This window comes from Orycteropus afer, unplaced genomic scaffold (assembly GCF_000298275.1).
Source record: "Orycteropus afer afer isolate SDZICR_OR568_19922 unplaced genomic scaffold, OryAfe1.0 scaffold00350, whole genome shotgun sequence".
Lineage (NCBI taxonomy): Eukaryota > Metazoa > Chordata > Mammalia > Tubulidentata > Orycteropodidae > Orycteropus > Orycteropus afer.
In genome coordinates this window covers 2,606,968-2,619,194 of record NW_006921937.1, presented here as the reverse complement: position 1 = coordinate 2,619,194, position 12,227 = coordinate 2,606,968, and the positions used below count along the sequence as shown (strand labels likewise).

At 36.6% G+C, this 12,227-nt stretch overlaps 1 protein-coding gene across 1 annotated transcript in view; it reads left to right on the top strand.

The window, feature by feature from the left end:
* The window catches only part of PJA2 (praja ring finger ubiquitin ligase 2), a 71,561-nt gene extending 61,278 nt beyond the window's left edge, over positions 1-10,283 (top strand). The window contains exons 7-9 of the mRNA XM_007952587.2: positions 5,595-5,709; positions 6,108-6,229; positions 10,158-10,283. Of these exons, the coding sequence (XP_007950778.1) occupies positions 5,595-5,709; positions 6,108-6,229; positions 10,158-10,283 (363 nt within the window). The remainder of the gene's footprint in view (positions 1-5,594; positions 5,710-6,107; positions 6,230-10,157) is intronic.
* The last annotated feature ends 1,944 nt before the right edge of the window (positions 10,284-12,227 follow it).

The window sequence follows — 12,227 nt, the reverse complement described above, 5'->3', positions numbered from 1 at the left end:
TCTGTCTGGAGGGCTCCCTTTAGCATTTCTTGTAAAGTTGGTGTGGTTTTTGCAAATTCTCTTAATTTCTATTTATCTGGGAATGTCCTAATTTTCCATGATTTTTTGAGAAACAGTTATGCTGCATACATAGTTTTTGCTTGGCAATATTTTCTTTCAGGGTTTTATATATGGCAACCCATTGCTTTCTTGTCTGCTTGGTTTCTGCCAGTAAATCAGAGCTTAATCTTACTGATTCTCCTTGTAGTTGGCTTTATGTTTTTCCCAACTCCTTTCAGAATTCTTTCATTGTCTTTGGAAAGTTAGGTTGTGATATGTCTTGGCAGTTTTCTTTTGAGGTCTACCTTGCTTGGGGTTTGTTGGGTTTCTTGAATGCATATTTCTCATTTTTATGATATTAGGGAAGTTTTCTTCCAACAAATCTTTGACAGTTTTCTTTGTGCTTTTTTTTTGTTTTGTCTCTTCTTGTTCTGGAATTCCCATCACATGTACTTGCCATGATGGTATCATGGTATCCCATATGATTCTTACACTTTATGTATTTTTTGTTCTTGTTCTTTTTCTTGTCATTCCTCTAATTGATTAGCATTGAGAGCCTTCTCTTCAGTCTCACTGATTCTGTGTTCCCATTGATTCAGTTTTACACCTCTGTCCTTCTAATGCATTATATATTTTTGAAATTTTCATATTAATATTCTGGATTTCTTTTTTTGTTTTTGCATGGCTTCTCATTTTCAATTTGTTCTTTTTTATTATTATTATTTTAATTCTTGCAGAATTTTGTCTGTGTTTCCCTTGATTTTGTTTATGGTTTCCTCAAACTTTTTATAATCCATTGAAAGTACCTAAATATAATTCTTTTGAATTCCTTATTGGGTAAGTCCACTAGCATTTCTTCCTACAAGAAGATGTTCTGCCCTGTATTTTGATCATTTGTTTGAGCCATCTTGTCCTGTTTTTTTTGTTGTTGTTGTTATTGAAGTTGTTTGTTGTCTCTGAGCATTATAGTCTTACTGTATTTTTTTTATTATTTATTGGTTTGCTTCACCCTAAGTTTGGGTTTTGTTCAGTTTTAATGTAAGTGCGCATATTACTTTGGCTTCTAGTTTCGCAGCACTGGGGTGGTCACAGCCTGTCTCTGGGTGGAATTTATAGCAGGTGGGAGTGTAGTTATGAGTCTCTGATCACTGATTGTACAGAGCTGCTGAGGGCAGTGTGGGCATGTACTGGCCACCATCTGTCATCAGTCCAGAAGTACTGGAGTGGGTGGTGGCACTTGCCCAGTGGATGTGGCAGCAGGTGTGAATGGGCATGGCTCGGTAGAGTCACTGGCTCCTAACTTCTGGGGAAAAGTAAAAAAAAAGAGAGTGAGAAAACTACAAAAGAGGAAAATAAAAAGTAATGGGGGAAGAGAGACCTAAGAAGAAAAAAAGGGAATAAAGGAAAATTAAAAAGTAAAATATAACAAATATAGCACAGTATTGGCGCAAGTGATAGCCACCAGACACAACTGTGGTGGAAATCTATCACTTTTTCCGTGGGAGCCAGTGGCACTGAATATGGAGGGTTAGGGGGTGGCACCACTGGATACAGAATTGGTAGTGTGCAAGGTACTTGCTCAGCTGGATCAAAAGAAAGGAAAAATAAAAAGGACAAAAAGGTGTAGGGGGAAAGTTGACAAAAAATGAGTGGAGTAAGGGTGAAAGAAGGAAGAACTGGGAAGAAGAGAAGTTAAAAAAAGAAAGAAACAAGTACAAGTGTTAGCTGCCAAACACAGCTGCTGCATCATGAACACAGACCTCACTCTGAAAGAGCTCACACCACCAGTGATCCATGGAAAGGGAGGATGGGCACTGCTGACCATTGGAAGGGGTGGCAGCAAAAAGGGAAAAAAATAAAAGGAGGTGAAGAGAAAGAAGCAAAGGAGTACAAAGGGGAGATGAGGGAAGATGGAATAAAGGAAGAAAGAAAAAAAGCAGTACAGTACTGTAAATAGTGTCAGCCAGCAAACATGGCTGTGCAGGAATGCAGTGCTCACTCCATCAGAGCATACACCTCTGACCAGGGAAGGGCTCCTGCTCTTTGGGAAAGAGAGAAGAACTGAGCAGAAGAATAAAAGTAAAAATGAAAGTGGCACAGCACTGGCAGTGGCGGGAGTTTGACCAGCTGCCGAGTGGGTGGGGGTAGGGAGGTGCACAGCTAGTCACTGGGAAGTTATGAATGGTAAGAAGGGGAAGACACAACTTTATGGTCACCTGTCACCAATGTGTTTCCTGGTGCAGTCCTGAGCAAATGGAGCCAGTTATCTGGTTCCTGCTCTCATCAGATTACTGCTTGCAGTGATGAAAAATGGCTACACTGCCGATTGGCAGTTTACCTCTCCTTGTTCACTGTTTTTATTCAGTTTCTTCCTCTGATCAGTATTTGATCTACTTCTTTATCCTTCCCTTTGAAGTTCTAGAATCTAGAATTGTCATCTATACCCATTTCCCTTGTTTTTTCGAATCTTTGTTGTAGAGGATCTAGATAGTATATCTGTCTATTCTGCCACCTTGGAACCTAAGTAATAAATTATTTTTACATATCTGAAGTTCCAGGCATTTATTCACATTGCAAATGTTCAGATCATCATCACAAAGGAATATAACTAAACCTATTAAGGCAAACATATAAAAGTGTAGTCAGCCTGAAATAACCTGCCAAAATGAAAGTTACTGTAAATTTAGTATCCCTCCTTTTTGTTTCAAGGAGCCATGGTTACACAGTGGTTAAGTGCTCACCTGCTAACCAAAAGCTTGATAGTTCAAGCCTACCAGCTGCTCTGCGGGAGAAAAATATGGCAGTCTGCTTCCATAAAGATGTATAGCCTTGGAAATCCCGTGGGACTGTTCTACTCTTTCCTTTAGGGTTTCTATGAGCTGGAATTGATTCCATGGCAATGAGTTTTCTCATTTGTTTAGCTGTAGCACTGATGAATTCTTATAAATGGAGTCTGTCTTAAGAAGTACATGGAATTGGAGAAGATCCATGATTATAATTATGTGAAGAAGAAAGAGACAAATAACAAGCACTCACCTTCCATTTCCCATATCCTGATGGGAAAGCTTAATATAAAGAATTATTAAATATAACAAGATTGGAGTAATGATCAATTACTTTATTACAAATAAAAATAACTCTAAAGAATATAAGAAAAGCACATATAAGGAGTAGATTCCATCCTTAAAGCTAAAGTAGAGCATCCAAGAAAAATCCCTCACCCCAGCATCTGAGATCCAAACCCTGATGAAGTTGGCACAGCTGCGGTTACTAGATGGCAAAGAACTCATTGTGGTGCCACACTGGCAAAACTTGCTGGAAATCTGCTTTCTAGGGACCACAGAAAGCTATGTCTAACCAGAGCACTCTGCTACAAATCACACAAGCTATTAGGTGCTGCTGTCCTCATGCATTGCAAGAACCTGAAGCCTGAGAAGCTGTGTACACTGCAGAAGCCTATTAAGCAAGCACACCAGGATCAGAAGAAAAGCCCTTTTCTTCTTGCATTGTCTCACCAGCAGCCTCTCTGTATAAAGCTTAACCATCATGCCAGCTGTCGGAAGAGAACACATATTTACAGGCCTAAATCCATTTTCATGGAGGTGACAAACATAGTGAATTTGAATCTGAGAAGCAGTAAATTGATCACTGACTGGCACAGTCCACCCCTTTGATTACTTGGCTTCCATATACACCTTTCTATACTTGATCTCCCAGCCAACAGTAAAATAGCTATAATTCTGCCTAACAAGATACAGATATTCTCACAAGTGAAGTTTTCATCATTTCCCCAGAATGAGCAGATGCAGAGTCATTGTAATGTCATTGGCTTTATTAATACTGCACAGATTTCAACACAGTCTCACAGAATATTCTTTTATCTAAAGACTTAATTGTAAAGGTACTTCCAATAACTGGTATATAAAATAAAAATGAAAAAAAGTGAAAAGAAACAAATGGTTAGCATATACAACAATAACATATCTAAAGTCAGTCTTTATTTTAAATGTTATTAGATATGTTACTGTTAAGTGCTGTCAAGTCAGCTCCTACTTACGGCGATACTGTGTATAACAGAGCAATGCACTGACTAGTCCTGCACCATCCTCATAATATGATGAAAGCTTTTGCTTTCTCTTTTTTCAGTCCTGATTTTGATTTAGCCTTGGCCTTATTCTGTTTTGTAAAGCATCTCAAATCCATTTTGGAAAGACATAGTTTGCTGTAATATCTACGGTAGGGACTGAGGAATATTAAAAAAATTGTTTGTCAACCAAGACAAACGCAGTGTTACACAATTTTAACTCTCAGGCAGAATTCTCCTGCTACAGGGGTGGCTCCACTTTGAAAGGTGCCATGTCTCTTTTCAGTTTTTGCATGTAAACTAGATTAATGCTAAGGTCTTTCAAAGATCTGTGGTCCTATAATGCTGTAATTAGGATATAATATTGTGGTATTGTTGTCGTTATGTGCCGTTGAGTCAGACCCGACTCATAGCGACCCCTGCTTGGGTTTCTGAGGCAGTGTATCACTATGGAAGTAGATCGCCCCATCTTCCTTCCAAGGAGTGGCTGGTGGGTTTGAACCTCCAGCCTTCTGGTTAGCAGTCAAGTGCCTTAGGCACTATGCTACTAGAGCTCCTAACAAGTAATTATTAAACTGTGCAAGTCTGTTTATTTGCATATAGAAGCAATTCTGAAGGAAGATATGAGTATGGTCTGGGACCACTGGCATAGATTTCATGGAAGAGATGAGATTTACCCAGGCCCTGAGGAACTGATAGGATTCAAATAGACAGCAAAAGTTAGGCACATGAAGTAACATGTGCATGAAGAATATACAGTTGTATGAGTGACAGGCAGGAAGATTTAAGTCTACATGCAATTCTAATCTGTTTGGAGCCAGACAGGCTAATTAAGCCAGAAAGGATGAGGGTGACTCATGATCTGATGTTCTCTCCATCCTTGTTAGAACAGTAACTTTAGACACACATTTGAAGCCCTCAATTAAGTCCACAACCCATACAACTGAGTAGTACCTGTGAGCTGATAATGTGAGTGTGCTGACCTTATGCCAGCCAGAGATAAAGCCAGTCAGGAATGTATCTTTCGCTTCCTTACCTTGAGCATCTGGTAACCACAGCCACATTTTGTCTTTCTTCAGGTGAAACTTATCCAGAGGGTTTCTGTTTTCTTTGCTTCCTTTCATTTTACAGATTCTACACCAAAACTGATCAGTGGAGAGGGGTAACCAACCACTCCTGTGAAAATATAAATATGATGGGGAAGGAGATGATTGTTAAGCCGAGACAGTCTTTTGTTATACCTGTGAAAAGTAGGATTTTTTTTTTTTAAGTGTGTTTTTAATGTTTTGGTTGGGTAGCGGTGGTAGTTTGAGTGGTGGTTCCTTTGGAAGGGAGCAAGGTACTGAAGCAGGGGAAGCTTAACAGGAAGAGAGTAATGCTAGATAGAACTCTGGCTGATAACTTTAAAAATGTTATGTTTTCTATTACTGTTTTAAAATGTTTTCTACAAGGAACTCTTTTCTTTTTTTAGACTGCCTTGGCACACTTAGAGTCTCTTGCAGTGGATGTTGAGGTGGCCAATCCACCAGCCAGTAAGGAGAGCATTGATGGTCTTCCAGAGACCCTTGTTCTTGAAGATCACACTGGTAAGGACAGACTTGATCATAAATGTCAAATGACACATTGCATGTTGAAGTAGATTGTCAGTGTACCTAGAAGATGAAATGCTGACTATTAGATACTTATATTAGATTTTCTATGGCAACTAAATTCTGACAAACTCTTACCTAGTAGAATAATATTTGTAATTTGTCAGTTAACAGGCTTGAACAAATGTTCGTTACCGAGTCCACTCTTCTACAAAAGCAGTACTTACTAAATTCCAACCAGTGATGTTTTGGATAGAAGCTAACTTTCAGTTCATTGATCAAAGTCTGGTTTTGTTGCTTTCATAATATTGTCTACAAGTTAATACATTGATTTTCAATTTTATTAAAATTGAACTTTGTGTGACTGATAGATCTAAATTATGCATTGTTTTCAGCTATTGGTCAGGAGCAGTGTTGTCCAATCTGTTGTAGTGAGTATATAAAGGATGACATAGCAACAGAGTTACCCTGTCACCATTTCTTTCACAAGCCTTGTGTATCAATTTGGCTACAGAAGGTGAGTTTTAGATTTATTTTTTAATTAATATTTTAATAGTTTTTCCTACAAGTTAATGATATTAGTATCTCTTAACTCTGTTTAGCTACCGAATTATATTACTTTTAAAATTAGTGTTAAAAATTTATTGTCATTTAATGATTACAGATTAATTATAATATGGAAGTATTTTACTAAATTTTCTAAAAGACAGTGTAGACACAGTTACTGTTTACTATATTATTCTAGAAAAGCATGTTAGGAAAAAGTCAATTAAACTTCTAATCATAACCCTGAAATTTTTGTTTTCAGAAGTTTCTAAAGCAAAGATATCTACGGCACTACTCAGAGTACTGTAACAGTGTACAATATTCCACTAATATGCATCAGTGTCCCTGAAAGTGTATATGAGAAGATTAATATTCAGAAGGAATATTTTCCTTAATACTCTCCATAAATGTTTGCTCAATCTCAGTTTACATTTACTATCAAGATACTGTTACTTAGGTTAAATTTCTATCCATAATTCATTTTGTATCATTGTTTGTACTCCTTACATTATTTGGTAGAACACACATCTAGCTATTTAATAACCTACCAAGTATCTCCTATTCCAGTTATTATATACTATCCTTAAATATTTACCCAGTAATTTTTAAAGATATTTGGATATTTTACTAAAATCTTCTCTAGAAGTCTGTATTTGCACAGAAGATATTTGTATCCAGTTCAGAAGGAAATACCAAATCACTTTCCCAGTTTATTTACTTATGGATGTAGCTCCCTCCCTTCTCTGCATCCCTTCCCTTTCTTCCTCTCATCCCTCTTTTTTTTCTTTTTCCTTTCTTTGCTTTTTTCCCCATCTGCTGCTACTTCATTCTTCTCAAAACTCTTATTTAAAAACTGAAATCCAATGCAGAAATGTTCACAGTTCCTTCCTCAAATCAATACATTTTTGGTTGCTGATACCAGCTTCCACTTCGTGTCTGTGTGCATCTTCAGTTTGTATGTTAGTTTTATATCCTACTTTTACAAAGCATTACTTGCATATTTTTCTATTTGTTACCGTCTTTTTTTCCTTACTTCCCAATTCCCTGTTTTTCCCTACTCCTTCTTATAACCCTCCCTGTCTCATAACCAATATTCACATCAAAGTGTATACAGCTACATTTTTTACCAGCTAATTAAACTCTAAACTAACACAAGATTGGAGCTTTAGAATGATTTTTAATAGAGTTGTATTTTTTCCAGAATTTTCATATTGATTCTTGGACAGGTTTTTCCTATTTGAACTTTAAAATATCTATTCTCTCCTGTAAAAGAATCCTTTGGAGTATTATAATTGTAATTATATTAAATTTATGTATTATTTTTTAGAAGGTTTCTCTGGAGTACTTTGAGAATTAGATTGGTGTAACACATAAAAATGTTTGCGATACAATCTATTTGAGTGAAAAAAAATTTTTTTTTAATTGGTGTGCTAGATTATTATTGCTTATTTTATTTCATTTTTCTTCTTAACTTTATATGACTTGTAAAATGGTTTTGAATATAATATCGACAATGGTGTAATGTTGTGAGGACTAAATGGGATAACTCATAATGCCTGACAGGTGGTAAGCAAGCACTCGGTGAATATTAAAAAATCAGATCAGATCAAAACTATTATTATAAATTAGATATTTTTATCTTTTCAAAAGCAAAACCACAAATACATATTTAAGTTATGATACAAGTTGCAAAGATCAGCCACAATCTTTGAATAAACATATACTGACAAGATTGGTACTTGTTGAATATTGCCTATGTGGAAATCGTGTGTCTCAAGTCTCATGAGCCTTTTGAACACTGTGGACTTAGTTATAATCAAGAGTCTGAATTATTTTTTACATAGTACTTTCTGTGACCTCTCTTCCCCACTGCCCCAATAACATAATTGGGGAAATAGTACTCTAGATAGTTATTCTGAACTTACCTTGTTTATTTGGCATTGTGTACTATACAATGTACCCTACCTCTAGGGCTTTATAAGGGTTGAAGTAGATAAATTAAATAATAGATTTAGTATAGTGCCTGGCCCATACTAAACACACTGCAGGAAAGTAGCAGTAAGTTAATAGTAATTAAAATTAGAATTCAGTGGAAAAGAACTTCCACTACCTCTACATGGTGGTGGTGGTGTAGAGCAGTAGCGATAAAGATAATCGATTTTAAAAGTAGTGGGCATGCAGAAAATGCATAGCTACCAAGTCTTACAGTTTTGTGTATACTTGTTACGGTCAGGTCCGTTCCTTCTTTTCATTTCCACTCCTTTACAGCAGACCTTTATTCCTTCGTGGCCTTAACTACTGTAGTAGTTACCAGCCTCATTTTCTTGCTTCCAGTAGAGGTATTTTTCTAAAATATAACTCTGATTGTATTACTTTCCATCTCAAAAGGAGAGGCAGGCAGGCAGGCAGACAGACTTCCAGTGATCTATGAAATAGTGGACAGTTTCCATCTTGGCTTTCAAGGTCTTCTGTGATCTAACCCCCAGCCAGCCTCCCTGGGTTTACTCTTCTGAACATTTATTCAGGTTTGCTTAGCCTGGCATGATCCTCCCCCCATACTTGACCCAATACCACCTATAAGATTAGATCATCTAGGTAGATCCAGTTTAAATTCTGTCTTTAATATCCCCTTTCGTTAAACTCCTATGGCAACATCAGGGGCTTACAGAACCAGTTTTTGTGTACCTGCTTGCGCGAAAGACACTGTACTTTGTGTTTCATGCACATTTTTCCATTTAATCCTCACATTAACTCTAGGATATATTGCTATCATTTTCTAGTGATGTTATTTGTCCAAGATTACACAGCTAATATAACCTTGGTTGAGATCAAACTTCCTTTGATTCTAAAAATGTTGCTGTTAGGGCCCAATCTATATAGTAAGTGCATAGCAGATGTTTGCTGAATTAAATTCTTGAACTGTAAACATCATATATTGTACAGCCTTGAGTTGTAATTGACTTTGCTATAACCAAGGGTAAACTCTTGAGTTTCTTTCTGTCAGGAAACAGCTTACTATAAAGCCTTGCCTGGTTCCTCTGGGAAGAGAGTTCCTAGGATACAAACAGCATAATCTCTTCAATGTCCCTTCTATTGTGAACATCATTTTGGGAAATATAGCAGATTTTCAGTGTAATAAGCTATTACCAGATTATCTCTCTCCAGTCTCCCATTGGTCCTAAAATGTACCCTCAGTATAACTATTTCCCTCCCAGGTTTATGGTTGATTTGTTTTGTTATTTAGAAGGTACCTAACTCTCCTTTTTTTTTTTTTTTTTGAGAGGGTACTTGGCATATAAAGAAAGTCTGAGATGCAGCTGCTCTGACATGTCTGTGCTACACTAAAGGGAGGCTTTATCTATATGAATAAGGTCTGGGGAAATGATTTGATAAGTACATGAATTAATTAGGTTTGTGACATCATATGGAGTCTGGGTGGCACATGCAGTTTGTGATCAGCTGCTAACCTAAAGGTTGGCAGTTCAAACCCACCCAGGAGCTTCAGTTCAGGTAATTGTCGAACTAAACAGTAACCTCTGTGAAGACATGTGGCATAACTTTTCTCAGCCTCTGCTGCAGCTCCAGCCAGCGCAGAGTGCAGAGCAGAGAAGGCTCTTCATTAATAGTCATTCAGTGGAAGGTGAATGACTTGAAATGTACAGACATGATTAAGAGACACTGTTTACCCTCAGCGAACATGGAGTCTGATTAGGGTGAGGGGAGATAGCATAAACTTTTTGTCTTTCTGTGTAGCAAGGATTAGAAGTTTATTTGGCTTTCTTTTTAAATTATTGGATTTGCTTTCAGGATAAAACAGTTTATTTTCTGTATTAAGATTCTTGGGTCATTGCAGTGTTTCTGTTGGCTTTTAATCTGCTGAGTTTCTTTTGTCCCTCCAGTCAGGAACATGCCCTGTGTGCCGCCGTCATTTCCCACCTGCAGTTCTCGAAGCCTCGGCAGCTGCTGCTTCTGAGCCTGATCACGATTCCCCACCTTCAAATGACAGCACTGCAGAAGCCTCCTAAACCTGAACAGCTGAAGAGATCAACCAGTCTATCAAAGTAGAGCTGCAAATTCCTTCTGAATCTGATGTGCAAATACTTATATATAAATATATTTAAAATGCTTTATATAGTATATGCCATAGTTTAGAAAGAGGATAGTAACCTTTCTAAACTGAATTTAGGTTTGCGGAAAATACTAAACATTTTCAAGCTGAATGTTGAAACAGTGCGTTTTCTTTAGTTGAAGATGTTGATATTAATTGTAAAGTCAAGTTTATCAGTTAACTCTCTTCGGAAGAAATAATCACCTATGTGGCACATATTATTGGTTTTGTCTAAAGCACTGCCACTAAGTGATTATGAATAAGCTCTCCTATTTGCATCAAATGACTTTGTGATCACAAGAACAGTAGACTTTGGTTTCATTGGAAATAAAAAGAATTCTAAAGCATGCTTTCCATGGTCCCTTTGCTTTTGCTATATCAGAACCTCTTGGTTCATAATACTGAGTGTTTGTTTTGTTTTAAGAAAGGAATCATTCATCTTTGTTTAAAATTGAGACTTTTTAGAGGCTAAAATTCTGGCCAGAACATCACAAAATTTTTAAATCTTAGCTATAATTCCCCTGAAATGGTCAGGCGATAAAATAAATTAGTAAATATGTAGATGTACCTTAATGACTAATGCTGAAAACAGGTTAGTACAGCATTGGAAGAATCTTGTATGCTCATTGCCTAATACAGTGAAATAAATTAGATGGCCTTAGGAAATTTTTCCTAAGCTCTTACTCAGCCTGTTTCTACTTGGTTAAAATGATAGGTAAGGTCCAGAACACTCAGGCAGTTTGTTTAGTAAATATCAGATAGAGTTAGTTTAGTATAATTTGTATTTAGAGATATTTTTTAAGGCCTAAAAACATGCATAAAATACTCAGACACTGATTGTGTTGTATTCTGAAGGAAAATTGGAATCCTTAAAAAACTAGATGGTTAATTGTTCTAACTTTTATGAAGCATAAAATAGATGGGAGTACAGGAGAGATTGGGCCCCAGTTGTTTACGGTGTGTCTAAACTTTGCTCTCTTATAATCTATACCTTTAAAGTATCACTAGATAAGGATTATTCATATTACATTTCTAGAATTTTTTCCTTTACATTAATTCATTTTGGCAAAATTATTCATCTGGAGCTAAAATAAAAATAGGTATTTTCGAATTAAATTAAACCATGAGTTTTAAAAGGGAATAGGTGATGAGATGATTGACTAGGGGCCAAATGAACAGACCTGAACATGTAACGATTCCTTTTTCTTTTTCTAAAGGAGAAAAGATGGGTCAGAACCCAGATTGACCCTGTAGAAGAACTTGCACAAACTTGTACAAAAGTGAGGAAATCAACTTTCCTTATTTTTCAGTGGGAAGTTCGACCCAGATGATCACCTTTGTAATTTCGTAAATGGCACAGCTTTTTCTTTAGGTGGTCACACACAGTAGGCAAGTCTGTACACAAGTGGCATAATGCTTGCCTTGCACTCTAGTGTAAGTTGTAAACACTAGAGATTGATGGGTGTTTAAACACATTTGAGCAAGTCTAAAGTAGTAAGGTACCCATGTATATCCATCCAGATATTATATTGATAGTTTAGTTTGGACACAGGAATATATATATGACTTTCCAAATGCAGAATTGCATTTGATTTGTGTAATTGCTCTGGTTATATTCTACCCCTATTTTCCATTCTTAAAAATAAGTGAATTTTCACTGTTGGCACATTGGAGGCTTAAATACAAGGAACATAACACTTGCGTTCTAATTTGTGCATATATTGTAAATGTGTCTGGTATTTACAAAAAAATACTGTGTATCCTTTTATGGGTAAAACAAAACTGAACATTGCATGCATGTAATGTGGTGAATTTGTAATTTAGGGATTCTTTGGGGCTTCTGTGACTTTGGGGATGCTTA